This window comes from Nannobrachium achirus (assembly GCF_963921795.1).
Source record: "Nannobrachium achirus genome assembly, chromosome: 18".
In the NCBI taxonomy this organism is placed as follows: domain Eukaryota; kingdom Metazoa; phylum Chordata; class Actinopteri; order Myctophiformes; family Myctophidae; genus Nannobrachium; species Nannobrachium achirus.
The window spans coordinates 27,346,503-27,369,775 of NC_137825.1; the positions used below are offsets into that span (position 1 = coordinate 27,346,503).

General features: G+C 42.7%; 1 protein-coding gene across 1 annotated transcript; it reads right to left on the bottom strand.

Moving 5' to 3' along the window:
* Window positions 1-737: 737 nt before the first annotated feature.
* Window positions 738-3,734, bottom strand: bsk146 (brain specific kinase 146; the record flags this gene model as incomplete). Its single annotated transcript, XM_080747547.1, has 4 exons — window positions 738-1,493; window positions 2,325-2,516; window positions 2,998-3,200; window positions 3,560-3,734. 4 exons carry the CDS (start codon window positions 3,732-3,734, stop codon window positions 738-740), a joined length of 1,326 nt encoding a protein of 441 aa, XP_080603673.1.
* Between the last annotated feature and the right edge of the window lie 19,539 nt (window positions 3,735-23,273).

Below are 23,273 nucleotides of genomic sequence, written 5' to 3' on the forward strand. Positions count from 1 at the left end.
CATTCACTTTTTTTTCATCTGACATGGTACTACAGTATATTTTAGTCAACTTCAAAAATACAAATCAATAGCTCTGCTCTGTGTCCCTTTGCCTCATCAAAAAACAACGCCCAGCCACATCCTGCAAATAATTGAAAGAATTCTGCCAGTTTCTGTTTTGCTTATTTTTTCTAATTTTCTTTTTAAATTTTTTGCTGAAAATATTGCTTTAAGAAATACATTTTGGTCTTCTTTTCAGACGTTTGTTGTAACGTTGATCTCTGATGGAAGCCATTGTGAAGCTTTAGTCTGCGGGTTTGTTTCACATCGATTAGTTCGGACGCCTCGTTGATTGAATGCTTATTACATGATGGCCCATTCCACAGAAAACGTCAAAATGTCACTGCTGCTGTTACAGGAAACCTAACGACTGATATGAAGATCATGTGCACTCCATGAAGCAATATGTAGAGGAATTCTGCCTCGTTTTGTCATTGTGTCAAATATTCTTCAATTCACCTGCCGTTCCAACAGGATACACATAATGTAGTCATTGTTTATATGTTGTGTGTGTGTGTGTGTGTGTGTGTGTGCGTGTGCGTGTGTGTGTGTGTGTGTTTTTGCGTGCGTGCGTGATAAAGAGAGTGCGTGTTTCCATGCATGTCCATGTGGTGAGTGAATGGTATAAAAGTGCGTGTCTGCGTACGTCGCCCATTACAGCGGTGCGGCGCTGGTCTGGGGGAGGGGGGGGGGGGGGCTCACACACAGATCTCTATGGGTGTGGTGACGAGCATTCGCCCCCCCGGGGAGCTGTTCTCTCGGGGCATCCGCTCATAGCTGTTAGTGGACGACACAGAGCTGGTGGTGGACACCGACACAAAGTGGTGGCCTCCGCCTGGATCCATCATCCCGCCCTTGGTGGCTCCCGTCCCTCTCTCCGCGGCCACGGGGGACATGGGGGACAGAGTCTGCTGCTTCATCCTCTCCACCAGCAGCTCCTCGTCCTCCTCCCCCGACGAAGACGAAGACACGGTGCCGTCCGCCTCCCCCCTGACCCCGCCCCCTCCTCCTCCTACTCCTCCACCACCACCACCTCCCCCGCCCCTCTCCCGCTCCCTCTCGCGGTCCGCGTTCGCCACCGTGTTCCCGTTGTTGTTGTTGTTCTCGCCGGCGGCGTCCAGCATCCAGGAGTGGCTGAAGTAGCCAAACACCTCCTTGACGGAGCAGCGGCGGTCCTGCTCCACGGCGAGCAGGCGGCGGAACATGCGCAGCGCCTGCTCGGTGAAGCGGCGCCACTGTGAGGGCACGGCGGAGGTCCGCCGCCGCTGCCAGCGGATGAACTCCTGGTAGAAGGAGTCAGATGGCAGCGCCTTCTCCCACGGGAAGTTGCCCGTCAGCATGCAGAAGAGCAGCACGCCGAAGGCCCACACGTCCGTGCTGTAGTCCACGCAGAAGCCCTCGTGGCGCGACACGTCGCACAGCTCCGGCGCCGTGTACGGGATGGTGCCGCTCACCTGCGGGAGGGGGGTGCGCGTCCATTAGTTTGGAGACCCAGCGTACGCTATTTTGCTTTTTAGAAACACTAGGTCGACCACATACCCAACATCTTCTGATATAACGTAGAAATGTTGAGCCTCTTCCCTACAAAACAATTGAGATTTTGAGTGTATGCTGGGTTTTTAGTTGATATTGAGCAATTCCATCAGCTAAATATGTTTATCTATAATGGATATATGATTGGGTTTAAACCAATTAACCACTTAAATCCCAGATACTTTGTTGCACGTCAGATAGTGAACATAGCAGTCTTACAAGCTTGTAGATCTGCTATTTTCGCCAAATGTTTGCAGAATGTTCATAAATTTGCCTATCCATTGTCCAATGTCTATCAATTTTTTCCGAATGTTTGCCCATTATGACATGCCCAGAGGAGGGATGCTAGGGTTTATGTGGTTAAACTTCAATATGGATAATGTGGTGATTTGGGGGGATGATTATTGGTGCTGTCAGAAGATTTACACACTCATTAGCAAAGGTGGATATGATGATCAAACATGTAGAGGCATTCATTGTTCATTTCAATCAGCAACAACAGTCTAATAAGGCACTTCACTGTAATACAGTACTTTAACAGCAAGAAAAGACAACATTTAGATTATATTACGATATTATGGTAAGCAAAATTCCAGACGATAATATCTTGTCTCTTACCATAACATCCAATATATTGACATATCGGCCAGCTCTATTGTATGGCATAGATGACAAAACAGCAAGCAAGATGGCTACTGTCCACACAATGTCAGCTAAACATCATAAGGTCATTATTTGCATGTGTCACTGACCCTTTTGACAGGGGAGCCTGCGCGGCGGGTCATGCCAAAGTCAGACAGCTTGACCTTGCGGCACTCCCTGTCAAAGATGAGAATGTTCTCGGGCTTGATGTCTCGGTGGACCAGCTTCTTTGTGTGCAGGTAGTCCAGAGCGATGGCTACCTGGTGCACACAGCGCTTTGCCACCACTTCAGGAAGGCCCACCTAAAGGCCACCAGAAGAGAAGAGAAGAGAAGAGACACCAGGAGTGAGAGGGAGTCCAGGGTAGCATGAAAAGTTTGTGTATGGCATATACACTAAAACTGCTCCCAAACTGTGGGGCCGGGGCATAAATGGCGGGCATATTGCATATGGCCCCCAAATAACTGGCAAAACACAAAGATGTTAATGATTATATAATGTTAATATTTAAAATAAATGAATGGTATACTATCTTGCCATTAATCAACCGATTGATTGATCATTAAAACATCGTGGCTGAAGAGTTGTGCGGCCTCTTTCTTTTCAATCATCTTTATTACTTTGGAATGTTTTTTTAAAAATAGTAATGATAATCAAAAAACGAAATGTAGGAAACAAAAAAACAAAAGGACCCACAAAAATCTGTCTGCGAGCTACAAACGGGTCCCGACCCATTGTTTGGGAACCAGTGGGCGTATAACAACACGAGAAACGAGCGGAGCACCTGTGGAGGAATGATGTCGAAGAGGTCCCCTGCCAGAGCGTACTCCTGTGCAAAGACGTAGTACTCGTCCGTCTCAAAGGCGATGCCAAACATGTTGATGATGAAGGGGCAGGGGGACAGGTACAGAGAGATGCTGTACTCTCTCACAAACGACTTCAGCTTCGTGCTCTTCTTCTTCAGAAACTTCAGCGCCATCTTTGTGCCTGCCAGTGGAATTAGGAAAAAAGCCACACGTGAAGGTGAAGAGGTGAGTGTGTCTCTTCTGTTTTACTATCATTGAGAGGGTGATCGTTGCTGTCGGGCGGGAAACTTGTATCTCCATGTTTAAAACGTTCTCTGTAAATTAATGCACTACTTCATCACCCAAGAGTGTAGGGAAAGAAAAATAGCAGACCTACAAGTAGACCGGCCATTTTCACTATTTTAAATCGTTTTTAAAAATAACTAGAACTAGAACTGCACTCTGTCGAGGTGCGCATTTTCACAACATAGAAACGCTAAGCTAGCAAACCTGCTTTAAAAAAACCCGGAATGGAACAACCTTGGTGCGTGGTTCCCTCACCTCTGATCTTATGGATGACCAGGTCTACTTTGCCATATGTGCCCTTGCCCAGCTCCCTGATGACCTCGTAGTACTTGTTGACCTCCAACCGCTCCAGGTTCTGAGCTGCGATGAACTGCAGCTCGTCCAGGATGTCCATGTTGGCGGTTCGGGACACCAGCGGAGAGGAACTCATGATGGGGCCACTGGTTAGAGGGACGCTCACTGGGAAACACACTGAAGCTCAAGCAGAACAAGAGCAGCAGCTAACAGCAGGTGTCACTGCAGAGCAAACAAACAAAAAGACACAGTGGGTGAGAAAAGTACTCACATTTCGTTGTTGTCGGGTGTAAAGTAAAAGTGTCAAGTAAAAGGAATCAGGAATTCAAAATGTACTAGACTAAAAGTACAAAGGTGTTGTATCAAAATGTACTTAAAGTACAAAAAGTGACAGTACTCATTTTGCAGAATGTGCCATTTCAAGTCTTCAAATGTGTGCAAATATTGTGAAAATAGCCAATCTACAAGCTCACAATGGGTCGCATCACGATGCATTGTAAGCTTGTAGTTCAGCTATTCTCAAATGGCCGAAATGTACAGTATATAGGGCTGAAGTTGTTATTGTAAGTTTTGTAATAATAATCTACAAAGTAAACTAGTAACTAACCTTTCAAATAATTTAGTGGAGTAAAAGTATAATATTTGAATCCGAGATGTAGTGGAGTAGAAGTAAAAGTATTGGAAATTGAAAATATTCAAGTAAAGCACAACTAGTTCAAAGAATTTGAGCAGTACAGTACTTAAGTAAATGTACTTAGTTACTTTACACCACTGCAAAATGAGAAAGGTTATAGAAGTGGTTTTAACGAGCCATGTGAAATCTATGTCCAAGAGGATGTCTGAGGAGTAATGTCATATTTTTAGCAACTACTTGGCACTATTTGTAAAGGGAATTGGAGGCTGATGTAATTATGAGCCTTTGTCTGCCTTTAGCTGTTATATTGGGTGGCAAGGCACTGCTCATGTGTGTATTCTTCTCCTCTGTCCCTCCCTTTCACAGAGTTGAAGGCCAATGCTTCTCATTCATGATTATTTGATACTGAATTTAAGAATGTTTGAGTTCTGACCCAGGGACATGCAGAGAATGTTAGAGAGGCAGGGGCTGAAATTTCTAAAAGCGCCTTTTGGTGAAAGTATCGAAAATAGCAGACCTCCAAGCTCACAACGTGTCGCAGCGCGACATGTTGTGAGCTTGGAGGTCGGCTATTTTCGGTGATTGATACCACATAATCCAAGTCAATACTGGAGATGTGACGTACTGCATGGATTTCTACACAGTGAGGGCAATTCTTTCAACATACAGTAAGATGCTGCATTCAAGTTCAGGAGAGTTTTGACAAGGCATTTCTCTTGAATGCTGCCTTCAGGTATGGCATGGAAAGAGGGCATTTGCATTTCTTTCACCATAGTAAAAGCTGCGTTCATAGTTTGGAGAGGGCACTTTTTACAGACGGATAAAAGGGCAAGGGCTCAAGAAGCACCCTTTGATGTCTATGTGTGCACGTGCCTGTTCTGACAGAATGCTGGACTAGCTACGTATCATTTAATTCCTCTTGTCCAGGGGTCTGAAACCTGCAGCTCTCTCCCCTCTTTAGTCCTTCCCTAGTGGCTCCCAGTAGCTTTACCAAAACATTACGTTTTTTTTTCTCTTCACATCTTAATTTTAATTTACCATTGCTGTAGTAGGCCAAACTTGACACATGTATTCTTATGTTTTCCAATATTGTAAAAATGTGTTCAGATAGGTGGCTTGTGTAAACAAACTGGTGTGATACCAAATGCAACTTGTTTTTACAATAACTGAGGAAAACGGAAAATGTAATAGTTCATGGACAGAGTCGTTTACTTTTCACTGATCTACCATCTCACATTGTAGATCTGCTATTTTGACAGGATGTTCCCCCAGATGCTGGGGTTCAAGTGGTTAATCGTCAAGTGAAATGTAATGATGGTGACAGCCCTAACAGTGAGTATTAGCCCAGTACAGTAGAATGTGACTGCGTGGGTGAGTGTAAATGGCTATGTTACAGCGCTGACCACAGTTAGACTTGCTTGAGGGCTGCAGATACTGCTGATGCAATCTACTGTAACTGAGAGCTGGGTAAAGCAAACAACATTAATATTTTAAAAGAAAAAATTAATGTAAAAAGAAATGGTCATGGTATTTTTGCTTTAAAACCTTGAAAGATTAGTCTTAATTGTGATACAGAAGAACTTCTACTACCGAACACAATCGATTGATTCATAATTAAAATAAACATGCGTTTACAACATAGTTCAAAGTTGAAAATGAGAGGTACTCCCCTTTAAGTGAAATTGTGTGGAAGAGGAGTGGGGGTGTATTGTACAGTATGTAGATTGTCTATTTCTGGTCAGCGATGCCACTGTATGACAAAGTACAAATCAGACTCGAAGGGGGTGAGTAGATGAGGTTCATTGCATTGTTTATGTCCTTTGATACTCAGCAGATCTGCAAAGCTCACTGCAGTTCACTGATATCAGAGCTCCAGGCTTGTAGTTGATACAGTCATCACTTCCTACTGTTCCACCACATTAAGGGTTCATCCAAACAGGAGTTGATACACCGATAATATCTCCACTAACATGACATGTAATATCTCCACTAACATGACATGCATTGTCTCCACTTACATGTCATGTAAACAGGATGATAGGATGTGAAACGAAGGAGTGTGAATTCTCTTGTTTTTTTTTTGTTTTTTTTTTCAAGGTCGACAGTGGACAATATGCTCTAGCTCAGAGGTTAACTTAACTTTTCTGGATTAAGGTACACTTGACACCCACAGATGGGTGGGCCACGTTTTCAGAACACAGATGCCTCGATCCAGACTCCGACTGTCTGAGAACCAATGATGCTGTAGCTGTATCATTTGATTGGATATACAGTACAGACACTGTAGCAGTGATACTGCACAGCGTGACAAGTCCTGAAAATACCAAGTCAAATGTGAATATATCCAGTGAAAAGAAAATGCATTCTAAATGCTAGTAGCTCAGAGGCATGACAGAGCAGGGTGCTGAATCACACGCTCCTGCCAGCCAATACACGCGCACACACACGCACGCACATACACACACACACACACACACACACACACACACACACACACACACACACACACACACACACACACACGCACGAACATTCAACCAATAATAACAACTCTACAGAATGCAAGCTCCCGTGTGATTATTTCAGGTGATGGCTCAGTATTTTTCCCTCTAAAAAGCAATACAAGGCCTGCCAAGGCCTTGACCATTCCTCACGCTTTAGATCTGTACATCTGTGGAAGGGAAAATAAATATGTGAGCTTCCACACATGCACGCACGCACGCACACACACACACACACACACACACACACACGGTTACATAAATACAGGGAGGCATTGCTGTCTCAGAACAAAAGGTCATGAATCTGCCAATCTGCCAACTCACAACGAAACCAACAACACTTGGCATTAAATATCTATCTATCTATCTATCTATCTAATATATATATATATTCTCATGATACTGACTGACCATGGTTCAATAGCTATAGGGCAATACACAAATCTGTCTGTTATAGTGCCACTATGAGGCCGAAAAATGGAGCGTGGCATTTGTTCCTTGGCCAAGTGGAAATGCGTATGCAAATCAGACGCTGCGTTCGATTTAAGGCAATTAAAAAAATCTCCTGCATTCACTAAGATGTTTGTGAAAATTAAATACTTCAAACACATTTAAATCACAACACATGTTGCAAGTATGTGTGTGTGTGTGTGTGTGTGTGTGTGTGTGTGTGTGTGTGTGTGTGTGTGTGTGTGTGTGTGTGTGTGTGAGGCATGTACCTTACCACTGCACCAATGTGATTCACACCTAATCAGTTGTTGAGCACTCTCTTCATTTAAAGACTAGAGTCAGATACAAACTTGGAAAACATTATTGAATCTGAACCAAGAATCTTGTGTGCTATAGGTACATAGATGATTCTTGTGACAACCAATTACTTACTCTAATGGGATTTAGATGCAAAGTGAAGATGATCCCAAAGGTGGCCTTATCTCCAGCACCACAAATGAGACTCGGACATGTGAACCATCTGTAGCAGAGGCAACCGATCAAGCAAGCACACAACACCATATGGTCCCTCGGGAGGTGTCTTTTGAGTTGTCTTGTCCTTTCGTAGTTTAGCAGGAAAAACTAAAAGTATTCTTGCGTTTGTTTAACTATAGTACAGATGACCTGGATCTTGAACATGGAAAGTCTCTGCTGAAAGACCATTACCCAGGCACTCTCTTTAGTACTTCTGAAGCGTTTGTTTACATGTTAACATTCAGCAATTCAGAGAACTCCTGCATTTGACTACAGTAGGTCTGGGACTTTAACATGGAAACTCTGTGCTGAGAGTTTGAGCATTAGTCCACTACACCATCACATCTTTGGTGTGTGTAGAAGTTAGTTGTTTCCCTGTGTTTTTGAAGTGTTCTTTTGTATGATAGCCTCAAAACTTAACAGGCTCAGACAGAATGTCTGTGTACACACCGACACACAGAGTGCACACTAGTCCACAGCACTAACACACCTTCACAGAAAACAGGCATACCCTAAATGAAATGTTCATCGAACAAATATTGCAGAAAAGGACACATTGAACTATGATAAAACACATATCAGGGCAGGCCATCTCAGTATGTTTTTAATATTTGTGTAAAACACATTTCACCACTTAAATGTCAGGCCCTCAATCACACCAGGCACGATAAAGATAACTATAACGATAATTAACAACAACTGCTGTCTTGTTGTCCTGCCAACAACAGGATGCTACCATCCACTTCAGTTGAGAAGTTTTAAAGATGGGTTCCCCCCCTAACATATCAGGTATTATGATTACTAGCCCTTACCCGTTCAAAGATATGAGCTCCGAAATGATGTGCAGTGTGTGGATTATGGGATGTGCACTGTGCACACAGTATATGAGGGATGGAAAGTAACTTTAACTGGTGCTTGCATGCTAATATGTAGGAGCATCAATGTAAGAAATACCCGTTCCATTTAACGGCTACAGAGATACTGTGTACCGATCTGCATGATTTTGGACAACATCTGTAACAGGGCCAGAACCACCCCCCCCCCCCCCCCCCCCCGCCCGCCCGCCCGCCTGCCCGCCTGCACACACACACACTCCCCCCCCCCCGTGTGTGTGTGTGTGTGTGTGTGTGTGTGTGTGGGTTTGTGTGTGATTGTGCATGGCCTGAACAACAGCGCCCCTCCCTTAACATGTGTGGTCACAAAAGGTACTGTAGGCTAAATAGATATAGATACACCATAAAAATGCAATTATACAGCATACGATTTGTGAAAGTGACAAACGGGCTTCACAGTTATGTCAGGTGTGTTCATATGCTGATGGTGATGCGATTTCAGATCAATTGCTCCAGCCACTGAGGAGAAACGCGGTTTCAGACAGACAGACACTCAGACAGACAGACATTCGGAAAATTATATGTTAGATAGGAAGATTCTTTTTTTTTTTCTTTCTTAGTTAGTCCTCATACATTTCTATTGTACTTTGACATTTTCAAGGTTAAAATACAAAAGAAGAACTCAAAAGCACTTGAAGAAATCTGAAGTGGCATATGGTGTAGTGTACTGGTGATTGGTCTCTCGGTTCAGAGGTTCCATGTTCTAATCACAGTCCTCCCACAGATCGTTTCTGTATTACTTAGTTGTCTCAGACAACGCTGATGAAGGCTTGACGCCGAAACGTTCGCTGTTTGTTTGCTCTGTGGCGTGCCATGCCAACTTACACACTTTAATAAAAGTGCCTTAAATGACAGTTCCCGTGAGTGCTGGTATTCTCTGTTAGAGATGCTCTTTTTCAAGGCAAAGCTTCAGACCACTACACCATCTCTAACTGTAGGTTCCATTTGGTGCTTTTGAGTAATTCTTTTGTATTCTAACCTTGAAAATGTCAGTACTAAAGCAATGTACTCCAGGAACAAACTTGGGGAGGACTAGGATTTGAACTTGGAACTTCTGAGCTGAGAGTCTGATCTATAAACCACTTCACCATCTCTCACTGCAGGCATTTTCCAGAGCTTTTGAATACTCTCTTTGTATTATAAACGTGAAAATGTCAAAGTTCAATAGCAATGTGGGAGGACTGAGATTTGAACATGGAACCTTTGCACCGTGAGTCTAATGTATAGACCCCTAGACCATCTCTGACTGGCAGTTTACTTTGGTGCTTTTGCATATTTGTTTTGTATTTTAACCTTGAAAATGACAAAGTACTATTAGAAAAACCAAGAAAATGGTCCCGGGAAGACTCTACAGCTTTACAGCTATAAGTACTCAAAAACACCAAAGATAAAATGAATTGAATTAAGTTTATGATTCTGAATTTCTATCTGTAAAATTTCAGCTGTGCAGAGTTCTTTCAGAGATAATCCCCCACCTTTACCTCTCAGGAAACAGGGGAGGGACACGGTCCTGTGGATGAAGCTCCGGAAAATGTGTTGTGAGAGATGGTGTAGTGGTCTAGGGATCTAACTCTCAGTTCAAAGGTTCCATGTTCAAATCCCAGTCCACCTACAGTTCATCACTGGAGTACTTTGACCTTTTCAAGGCTAAAATACAAGAGAACAATTCAAAAGCACCAGAAGAGACCTGTTGAGGGCCCAAAGGTGCCTTGGCTCAATGGTATGGTCGCTTGATCGGTTGTCCCTGCTTCAGGCAGGTTTCAGACAGGTTCAAGTCCCATGCCCAAGGTACACGGAGGACCATCGTGGAGGGGTGTCCCTCCCCCTGTTTCCTGAGAGCTAAAGGTGGGGGGTTATATCTGAAAGAACTCTGTCCAACAAAAATTATACTGAAAAAAATTCTTACTTACATGCCTTGAGAGCACTGGAGGAATTTGAGGAATAAATGTCAATTTTATCCTTAAAAAGGTCAATGTACTCCAGAGATGGACTGTAGGTTTAGTGGGATTTGAACATGGAACCTCTTAACTCAGAGTCTGAGCCTTAGACCACTAGGCCATCTCTCACTGAGAATGTGTCCTGGTGCTTTTGAGTACTGAAGTTGTATTTTAACCCTGAAAAGATCCAAGTAATAGAGCAACAATTAATAGGGTGACTGGGATTTGAACACAGAACCTCTGCACCTAAAGTCTGATATTTAGACCACTACACCATCTCCAATCTAAAAAACATCAGGTGCTTTTGAATAATTATTTTGTATTTTTCCCATGAAAATGTCAAAGTAATATGGCAATGTATGAAGACTGAGATTTGTACATGGAACATCAGCAATGAGAGTTTGATCTTTAAACCACTACTCCATAATATGGGAAAATTGGAGGACTGAGATTTGAACATGGAACCTCTGCACAGAGAGTCTAATGTATAGACCACTACACCATCTCTGACTAGAAGTTAGCTTTGGTGCTTTTGCATACTTGTTTTGTATTTTAACCTTGAAAATGACAAAGTAATATTAGAACAACTTTGGAGGACTGAGATTTGAACATGGAACATCTGCACTGAGAATTGGATATTCAGACCACTACACTAGCTCTCACTGCAGCTCTTGCTTAGAGCTTTTGAGTACTCCTTTTGTATCATAACCTTGAAAATGTCAAAGTGATATAGCAATGTAGAAGGACTGAGATTTGAACACAGAACCTCTGCACTGAGAGTCTAATGATTTTTTTTTTTTTATCTTTTTATTTATCTTCAATATACAGGTCCACAATCACATTTATGCAGCATGGGAACAAACAAAAAATAAAGAACACTCATGGTATTTGTCTCCCTCAAGTGGACATAATTCTTACAGCAACCAAACACCCAGAAACCCCTTGAAATCAACCCGTGGTCTGTGTCTCCCTCAAGTGGACACAATTCTGAACAGCAATCAAACACTTCACCAGTCAAACTTAATGCCCCCTGCCTCTCCTTCAACAACAAATGTGTTCCCACTCATAAAAAACTGTTTAACTCCCTCCCCTCCATATTTGCAAATTAACCCTACATCTCTCCTCATTAACGACTTGAATAAGTCTATAATTCCCACATTTCGTCCCTCAAAATGTGCATAATTCCTTCTATAGACAAGCGCTAGTCTGGCATGACTTAGAACAAAGTTTACCAAATTTGCTTTCTTACTTTTTCCGAACAACCCAAACAAAAACAGTGTCCTCCAATCTTCCTCTGAATCCAACTCCACCCTCCAGTGTTTTTCCAACAGATTTTTTAAAAACTCAAAAAAACCAACCAGATAACCACAGTCCAAAAAATAATGTAAAAAGCTCTCACGGCCACCTTTACAGACATCACACATTTCACTGACATTAGCATCGATCTTATTTAGTACCACATTTGTGTATATTCTGTTGTGTTTTATCAGAAAGTCATTATTCTCACATTCAATACTGTTGTACTTTATATTAACATTAGACCATATCTTCTTCACCTCCATATCATCAAACACCCTTCTCCAAACAGCTTCAGCAGCTGGTTCTTTTATGATGTCAACAATCAATAAATCATACACTTTTTTGACACTCATGCTCCCCACCCCACACCTCTCCCTGTTCACCATCACATACATTTCTGGCAAAGGATCTTCACCTCTAACCACACATTGTCTTTCAATAACATTTTTCCATTCCACTGGTATGCTTGATTTAATTTTGTCATATATCCTTTCAACCTTCTCTCGGTTATCCATACCCTCTAAATGTTCAACAGCCTCGTGTATACACCCCACTCTGAAGAATCCTGGGATAACCTCGTACATGATATCTTTCACTTGTTTAATTCCACCCTCCATTAATTTTGGCTCATACAATGTTCTTTCTTGATGTTTAAACTTCTCGTTTAGAAATAAAGGCAACTTTGTAAATGACCGTAAACTCCCACATTCATAGTCCACCTTAGGCAGAAATCTCCTCCACGCTTCTAACACCTCCCTATAAATCTCTGGTATTCCCACTGTCATTGACAGCTTAAAACCCATGTACCATCCATAGTCCCCTATCCCACCCACATCATTAATATACTTTTTCAAAAACTCTTTCCACCCATACATACACGTTCCCTCCAAGTACTTTTTGACCGTTTTTATTCTCATTGCAGCCTTCTTTGTTTGCAGATCCAATAATTTCAACCCTCCCTCTTGTGTCCTCCCCACCAGTGTATTGTGAGCGATCTTCACCCCCTTCCCTTCCCAGATAAAATCTGTCACAATTTTGTTTAACTCATTCATCACCCACTCTGGCATCTCAATCACATTCATTACATACACGCACACTGAAAGCAACAAGCTATTAACCACAATCACCTTCCCTTTCAACCGCAGTTTCCTTGCTTTCCACGTTGTGCTAACACCTCTTATTTTATTTATCACCCTTGTCCATGTTGCATCTCTTGCCTCCTTGCTATCCACACCTAAATGCACACCTAACACCTTAATATAGCTATCCTCCACCCTCAATCCTACATCTACTCTCTCTACCCCTCCTATATACATTATCTCTGATTTATCAATATTTATCTTTGCGCCCGATGCTCCCCCATATAACTCCAGTAGTTCTAAAACCCTTTTGACACTCTGCCCGTCCCTCACTGTGACAGTAGTGTCATCCGCATACTGATTTATGACGCAAACCCCTCCATATGGCAGCTTGATACCCTTTACTGCTTTATCTTTCTTAATCAAAGAAGCCAAGGGCTCCACTGAAATTGCGTACAATAAAGCGGATAGCGGACAACCCTGCCTCACAGACCTTGCCACATCGAACCTATCCGTTAAAACCCCATTCATCTTCACACAGCTCTTTGCATTCCCATACAACCTCCTCACCCACCCCACCATTCTTTCCCCAAATCCAAACTTCTCTAACACCTTAAACAAAAACTCATGCTCTACTCTATCAAATGCCTTATTCCAATCTATCCCAACCACTATTCCTCCCATCCCATCCCGCTTCAAATACTCTATTGTGTCCCTTATCGTTGCTATAGTATCTGATATGTCTCTGCCTGGTATACTATAACTTTGTGTTGATTGTACTATTTCCCCTATCACTCTCTTCACCCTATTTGCTAACACCTTAGTTAGAATCTTATAATCCACATTCAGTAGACTAATTGGCCTATAATTCTCTAAGTCCAGTTTACTCCCCTTTTTCTTATACACTGTCGCTATAACCCCTTCTACCATCCTACTCTGCACCATCCCTGTTCTTTCCATCGCCCCAAATACTTGCACCAATATGGGTGCTACATCGTCTTTAAACCTCTTGTACCATTCCACTACTATCCCATCACTCCCTGGACTCTTCCCAGTATTAAGCCCCTCTATTGCTTCTATTACCTCTTCCTCAGTTATTTCTCTATCACACCATGTCACATCGCTCACACTCAATTTCCTGTCCACACCATCTAGCACCTCTTCTATACTCTTCTCATCAACTCCTCCCTTCTTATATAAATCCCCATAAAACTCCTGCACTCTCTCCAGCACCTCCACATAATCTTCTGTTGCTTCCCCATTCTTAAGATTTATTTCGTGAATGTAGGTCTTACTCTGCCTACTCTTCTCCAACCCCAAAAAATAGCCAGTACATTTCTCTCCCTCTAATGCATATCTTGCCTTACTCCTCAATATGGCTCCTCTACACTTCTTTTTCTCATACTGCTCCAGTTCCATCTTTACATGCATATATTCATCCAAGCTATAACCTTCCTCATTCTCTGACCTGCTCAACTCCACCTCCAACCTCTTCCTCAACCTCTTCTCTTCTTTCAATTTCTCCCACTTTCTTTTCTTACTGTACCAAATGCTAATATGCTTAATTTGGTCCTTCATCCCCTCCCATCTCTCCCCTATTCTGTCGTCTAAACTATCCTCACTTATATCACTCTCTGCACTCTCCTTCTCACTGTCAAATAACACCTTCATCTGCAGCCCGTACTCCTCTTCCTCAACATACTCTGCATTTAGTATCCACATCCCACCCCCTATTTCTTCTTTACCGACTTTGATGCTGAACCTGACCCCATCGTGATCACTAAAACTGTTCCTCTGATGCCTTATTCTGTCTATGTATTTCAGAATCTCCTCATGCGCCAATACCAAATCTATCCTGCTCTGTTTCAGGACTCCCTCCCTCATCTGCCTCCTTGTGAATTCTCTCTTCTCTGGATTCTCGTACCTCCATACGTCTACCAATCTTTTATCTCTTATCACCTCCATTAACATAGCACTTGACTTAAGCCATGCAAACTCCCCCCCTCTGCCCACATCTAACCTACTGCATCTAATATTAAAGTCCCCTACTGTAATGCATTTCCCCACAACAATCTCTTTCAACTCTACTATAATATTCCTTCTGTCTGCTTCTATGTTAGGTACATAAATGTTGATTAACCTAAATCCCACTTTCCTATATTCAAATTCTATTGCCAGTACCCTCCCTGTACTGTCCTTGTAAACCTCCCTTACATTTTCCACTTTGTCTTTTTTAAGCATAATTGCAACACCCCTTGCATTCCTAGTACCATTATTATAAAAGATATTCCCCTCCCATTCTTTTCTCACAACATCCACCATCCCCTCATCCCAATTGGTCTCCTGTAAGCACAAAATATCACTCCTGTATACATACAGTAACTCCTTAACTTTCTCCAAATCCCGTAACCCATTTACATTTACAGAAGTAACAGTGGCCATGAGAGCAAACAAAAAAAAGAAATTAAAGCCAGACATTATGCATACATTTTACATCCCGCTCCGCGGCCCTTTGACCCTGCTCTCCCATGCCTTGTCTTTATCTGCCTTCCTCTTTGCACGCAACCTCTGAGCCAGCCCCTCCTCCCCAGCCCCCTTTTCCCCTTTCCCCCCCAAACCCTGTTGTCCCTTGCCATCACTCTCTCCATACCTCCACGCCATCTCGCTTCCATTTTCTTCATGTACGATGTCCGGCAGGAACTCTCCCACCGGCTTACTGCTGGGATGGCCCTTTCCCACTCCAGCAGCATCTCCATCCTTGGCAGTGCCACTGCCCTGCCCGGTGGGCAGCTGGCTTCCACTACTGGAAAGCCCATCTTTATCCACAGCATTCTCTGGGGCTGGTGCCCCAGGCTCCGGTTCCTTGTCCTCTCTCTGCTTCTCCATCTCCTCCTGAGCCCCCCTTTCGCTGCTTTCCATCTCATCGCCGTCTTTCTCCTCGCCGCCGTTTCCCTCCTCATCACCGTTTCCCTCCTCGTCGCCGTTTCCCTCCTCATTGCCGTTGTCCTCCACATCGTCGATCTTCTCATCCTCTTCGCTAACGTCCTCACCAGAAGAAGCCTCAGAAGCCCCCTCCTCTTCAGCGTAGCAGATGCAGCTGTCTTTCAATGCTCGGCAGCCTCCACAGCGCCCACACTCTCTCGCATAGTGTCCTTGGCCCCCGCAGTTATGGCATTTGAAGTCTGGGCAGTCCCTAAGTATGTGACCAGGCTGGATGCACAGTCTACACACTTTGACCTGCCGGTCATGGATGACACGGAAATGTTCAACCCCCTCCAGCGTTTCGAATCGGACAGAGTACGGCAATGATTTCACTTTATCTGTGAACTGTACCTTCAGCATTCTCGTGCCATCAGCAATATTTGTTCCAGGCCACATCCTCCTTCTCATTGGGGACATGGGCCTCACTCCCCATATGGCCAACTTCTCTAAAATCACCCTGTCTTCAATGTATGTCGGCAGGTTCAAAAACGACACCACCAACTCATTCATTGATAGTTCCTTTGCCATAATCCGACTATTTTTTACCTTCAATCCGTCCAACAGCCTTGCTTTGCCTTTGTTGTCTTTCATCGTCAGCTCATATCTTCGTCCCTCTTTAATCCTGCACCCCAGAACAATTCCACATTCTTTCTTCACCACCGCCAACATTTCCATCATCGTAACAGAATCCTTTCCTTGTATCTCGACTCCTATTGTCAAAGCCTTTTCATAATCTCCTTTTCTTTCCTTCACATTCTCATTCGGTCCCTCTGGTGCTTGTTCCTTCCCGACCTCCATTGTTGCCTCAAAAGAACCAAAACAGCTCAACGAAGAAATCCCCCAAACAGCAAGCTGCTGGGGGATTGAAAAAACACTGAAAATAAACTGCTATTCGAAAATATTCAAGTTTTTAGGCGAAAATAAACTGATTTTCCTAGCTTCAGAAGACTCTCCAAACACAGATCAAGTTGCTCACAGGTGTGCTCAGTCTGATCGTTAGACCACTACACCATCTCTGACTAGAAGTTAGCTTTGGTGCTTTTGCATACTTGTTTTGTATTTTAACCTTGAAAATGACAAAGTAATATTAGAACAACTTTGGAGGACTGAGATTTGAACATGGAACATCTGCACTGAGAATTGGATATTCAGACCACTACACTAGCTCTCACTGCAGCTCTTGCTTAGAGCTTTTGAGTACTCCTTTTGTATCATAACCTTGAAAATGTCAAAGTGATATAGCAATGTAGAAGGACTGAGATTTGAACACAGAACCTCTGCACTGAGAGTCTAATGATTAGACCACTACACCATTTCAAACTGTGAGTTTATTCTGGTGCTTTTGCATACTTATTTTGTATTTTAACCTTGAAAATCACAAAGTAGCCTACTACTAGAACAACATTGGAGGACTGAGATTTGAACATGGAAACTCTGTGCAGAAAGTCTGATCTTCAGATCACTACACTATCTCACTGCAGGCATTTTCCATAGCTTTTGTATTATAACCTTGAAAATGTCAAAGCACTATAGCAATGAAGGAGGACTGAGATTTGAACACAGAATCTCTGCAATGAGAGACTAATGTTTAGACCTCTACCCCATCTCTGACTACAGGATTGTTCTGGTGCTATTGAGTAATTATTTTGCATTTTAACCTAAAGAATGACAAAGTACTACTAGAACATAGTTGGAGGACTGAGCCCACTACAACATTGCACCAAGCCACCTTTGGGCCCTAAACAGGTATCTCCTGGTGCTTTTGAGTTGTTCTCTTGTACTTTAGCCTTGAAAGGGTCAATGTAATCCTGCAGATGAACCGTAGGTGGAGTGAGATTTGATCATGGAACCTCTTGGCTGAGAGTCTTTGAAATATTTAACTTTAACCCTGTAAGACCCACTGTTGCAATATTACAACATTTGTATTTTATAAAAAAAAGTTTAAATGATTTTATTTTTGCTCCCCCTACCACCTAAACATCACCATTGGATCCCATTGTTTAGTATTACAATGCCATTGGCCATGATATTTGCATATGCATATCCCCCCCCCCACACACACACAAGCTATTCCTCACAAAAACATAAATAAAGTGCCTGTAATAATTTTTTGGGAGATCATTAGAATGTCTAGAACATACATGTGTTATTATTTTGAAAAATATCCTCCTTATGTAAATTAGAGCATGATTGTCAATTTAAAGGAGAGGAAACATGAAATGAGTCATCAGAGTCAGTTACTCAGATGTGAGGTGCCAGGATTTGATCCCATGACCTTTTAATCATGAGTCCTGAGCTCTTCCAACGGAGCTACCATATCACAAACACAAGCACCAAATGCTTTCACAAAGACATTTTGAGTTGCCCATGTATATGTTTGCATAGAAAGTTCTAAGGTACTGAGTCATTGAACTATAGGAAGACTGGGTTTTGAACATGGCACCTCTGTACCAGAAGACTGATCATTAGACCACTATACTACCTCCCAGGCACCCCTAATGCATGTCTCTTAGTATTATTGTAGTCATTTGTTTTTCTTTTCTTTCTTTTATTATTTTAGCTTTAAGTAGTGATGATGGAGTACTTCTATGCAAAGATATGCATGGGTAGCTCAAAATGTCTTTGAGAAGGAATTGGGCACCATATCTTGGCGTGTTTGGGTAACTCAGTTGGAAAAGCCCTTGGCTCATTATCAAAAGGTCATGGGATCAAATCCTGTCACTGGTAACTTTTCATCTGAGAAATTTACACTGATCATTTTTCTCTCCATTAAATGGCCATTGTCATTGACAATGCATTGGGCACTTAAAGTTACAAAATAACCATAACCAGGCATACACACAACCTTGTTTGTAGTAATGTAGGGATATACAGACAGTACAGCTGCTATCGTCTGGCAAGCGGCACCACAGCTTTAAGGCTTGGACCAGCAGGCTCCGGGACAACTATTTCCACCAGGCAAGCGGACTTATGAACAATGGACACTAACAGCCAGTTGCCTGTTTGCTACACACATACAAATGTGTGTTAAATAGCGTGTCTCTGACCCACTACTGGCCTTTGTTACATAGTTTTTTGTGTAAAGTGGACACTGAACAGCAAGAGCAGTTGACACCAGCAGGTGATGAGAAATTAGTCAGTAGGGGTGACAAATGGAGTGGAGGGGGCTGGTAGCCACAGCTGTAACTCTGCAGATAGCTCTCTCTCTCTCTAACACCCCCACACTCACTCTCTTGCCCGCTCACTCAAATGAAAATGCTCCCACACACACACACACACACACACACACACACACACACACACACACACACACACTCTGCCATGTGCATATATGCACACACAGCCAGTCGTTGCTGAGCAGTGCTGCTGTGCTCTGCAGGAGTTGTAAACAGAGAAGACCATTTGTATCTGTCAAGGCATGTGAAACGCTTACTTAGCACTGCAGGACAGAACCGTGCATGCATGGCCATGTGTGTCCCCTACTCAACATACCAAAGAACACAATCAGATGTCATACATCCTTGCTTCTTAGCCTGCTTCTTTTTGTAGGGGGGTATTTATCTAATGTACACTAGTACTGTGTTGGGCGGCTAGGCTTCTCACTTCACCTGATGTTTTGGTGGTTTTTGTGTGTGTACATTATAATGTTGTATTTTTACTTGTACATAGAACTTGTACTTGTATTTGTATATAGAAGCAGCATTATTAGACTCATATCCGATGAGTCATAGGGCCACAGCAAATGTCAGCTCAACTCAATGTGGAGCAGCAGCATGTTGCCTCACTAAGACGCAGCACAAACCTGCGTGCGTGCGTGCGTACTGCGTGCGTGCGTACTGCGTGCGTGCGTGCGGCTTCATTTCACATGTTTGGCAGAAACAATTGGCAGATTATTTGACGGTGCCTGGCAGCTCTGAAATCTAAAGGGAGAGTTTCACACCATGTTCTAAAGGACAACTGCATCCAGAGACGTCCCTGGACGGAGAGAGAATGTCAATAATGTGTCATTATCATCACATGCCAAAAGTGAAGGACAAGTTGAAGATGAACTCAGCAGGAGCTGTCATTAAGGTGTCCTTTCATACCGTAAGATTTTTTGGGATAACATGTGCGATAATTTATCCTCTCCAAAGCAAGGCCTAAAAGAAAATAGCTTATCTTACTGTAAGTCCTAACCTAATCTAAATCCTTTGTTTTTTTGTTTATGTAGCTCTCTCTTAAAAGCAATAGGTTTAAACCACTTAAACTCTATGCTTCATTGACGGTGGTGTCACCCAGGGCATTTCCCTCTACTGTACATCAAATATTTTCGCCAAAAATAGCGAATCTGCAAGCTCACATGTCGCAGAGCTTTTAGATCTGCTGTTTTGGTGAATGTTTGTCCCAAGGCGCATTGCCCTTGGTCTGGAGGAAGATGCACAGAAAACACACTGTAGCCTACTTTTAAAGCACCCCCCGCCTCCTCTCAGCCACAAACACTAACACTCATTAACATAAGGCCTAACACCCTGTGGGACAGAGCACAAACCAGTGGCCGCATTCGACAGAATCCCAGACTGCTTATGCAACCAGCGAGCAAATCTGATCAGTCTCAGTAGGCAAATCTCTCAATAAGCTAAGGCAACGCTACCAGCAGCACACACCATGGCTGCGGCAAGAGCCCGGTTCAAAATCCCTGTGTCCTCAACCGACTAGAGCAAATGGCATAAATGTGGCCATTGCCACAGTGCCACTAAACCAAGCTCTGTTCAAATCCTGTTCCGTGGCAATGGCCTTTGAATTTTCCTGGTGCAAAGTGCAAACACTCGAAAGGTCTGGGGCAGCACATGATTCTGTGAGAGGGCTCCGCGTCCTTGATTCTGTCCCTATCTTTCTGTCACTCTCTATTCACAATGAGCTGTTTCAAAAACACACACATTGTGTAGTCTGTGTTTGCCAAGTCAGGTAGTTATAATAATATACTTCACAAGAGAATGGAAACATGTGGTAATGCTTTTTTTTTTTTTTTAAAGCATCTAAAGATGTCACGGTTAGTCAGTCAGTCAGTCAGTTGCTCATTTGGTCTAACAGTATTATATTATATTTTGAATAATAATGGCAGTATTGCCATGGAATTTGCCGTGCATCTTCATTCTCCCAAGTGCCAGTGAATGACCCCAACAGACTTTTGATGACCCACAGACACAGTGCCCTTTCCTCTAATGGCACCTAACTTAAGCCAAATTTTTTACTTGCACAAAATGTATCTCAAAATATAATGGCTGGATTGGCATGCAACTTGCTTGAAGACATTAATTGTCCCTGGAGGATGAACACTGACCATTTGAGTAATCCGGTGACCTTTACTCTAGCGCCACCTGCAGGCCATAACATTATGCAGATTGAGGGATTAACTTCACATCACTGTTTCTATTAACTGTTCTATTGTGAAAATAGCAGATCTACATGCTCGCAACGCGAGGCATTGTGAGCATTTACATCAGCTATTTTCACAATTTCTAATATTTGACAATTTGGCCAATGTTTAATTTGTCATTTTAGAGTTATTAAAAACGTCCTTAAATTGTCACTTTAGAAATGTGCATATGCCCTCTATACACTAAAACTTTGTTGGTTTGTTTACTGTTGAGTGAGAAAACAATGTTGCACATTAAGTTAATCATCTGGGGACCCCCCCAAATTAATTTGGGGGCCCCCCTGGGGGTCCAAAACCACAGGTTGAGAACCACTGTTCTAGAACCCACCTACTATATCTGGTCCAAACATACACATACATGCACGCACGCTAGACTGGATGTGCAAACTGCAAAGCAAATTGAACCCAGTCTACAGTAGGATGAACTCTGCATAGCCTCTAGTCTCGGGCAGTGATTCTCCAAATGGGGTACGGGGTCCCTCAGGGTTCCTTGGGGGGGGGTTCCAAATAGACCCTTACAATTCCATAAGAGTGTACATAATATAAGGGTCCAGTTGGTTCCACTTATACACTCAGAGTTATGGAAGTCTTTGAACGTTAAATGTTTGAGGTCTAGGGGCTACTAGTGGGGCTTTTCGACTGTTGCTTCCCTAAAAAACGATACGAGCCATTTGGGGGAAATTTACATTTTTATCAATAAACATTCCAACAACAGCCAACGTGACTCTGCGACTGTCCAATGTCAATCGGAAAACCGGCCACCTCTGCTGGAGCCAAACAATCATTTGTCTACAGACAAGGTCACGTCTGACATCATCCCAAGTCCCGCTGCACTGTGGTAGTTTGATATGATAAGGATGGCTCCATCCAGAGAATAATACACACATCTCACTGAGACATTGATGGTGCTGAATATCAAAGTACTCTGTGACCTACATTGTGATTTGTGACTCATCATGGCAGCGTGTGCGTGTATATGCGGGTGTGTCTGTGTGTGTGTGTGTGAGCGTGTGTGTGCGCCTTCATGCATGAAATATCTTAAGCCGCCTTTGATCAGCTGTTCTGTCTCTGCTCTTCCTGAAGGCTTAATTCAAATGCTCACACATTTAAATCCAATTTTCTATATAGTACATCATCATAAGACTGCATCACTCACCAAAAATACCCAATTTTCAACAAACAACCCTAAAAAGAATTGCCTCAACGCACTCTGTGGAGTGGAGTCATATCGACCGGGTGATTTTCACATGGAAGAACAATGTGGAATCTGGAATATTAACCTCAGTGAGCAAAATGTCCATCAAATGCTCCTGCAGTCTTGGGTTGTTATGGTCATAATAGAGCTACACTTGAAATTCATGCAGTTAGTTATATCCACATTATATCGATATCATGATATGAGAGACTACGGTAGATCATCTGGGATTTTGGATGTATGGTAATATTGTGACATGATTTTTCCAGGTTTGAATCTCTTAAGCACTACTGTATATTATGTCTAAAATACTGAAATACTGTATGTAGTAGATCTACAAGCTTCAAACTCCCTTCTAGAAGGGAGTCAATTTCTGACTCTGATGTGGAGGCCATACTATGGTGAGTGTGTTAATGTTTTTTTTTTGTCATAAGGTTTGTACAGTGAAAAGATACAAAAAGAAGTGTGCAAATATTTTTATATTTAATTCTTTTTGTTTCAGCCTGTCTGTTCATTTATTTATTTATTCAGTCTCACCAGTCTCACCATAGTTCCAATTCCATGTAGGCTACGTACAAATACTCTGAATCTGATATACAGTAGTAGTCTATGTTTTAGTCCATCTCTGTCAACCTATTGTACCTGAATGTATCCCTTCTTTTATAATAGAGCAAATCCATACTTACAGTGACGACGGACTGGATAAAAGTAAGAGACCTGGCAATTCATCCAACCTGACTTTAATTAAAACACAGAACAGAATGTACACTTGGCAT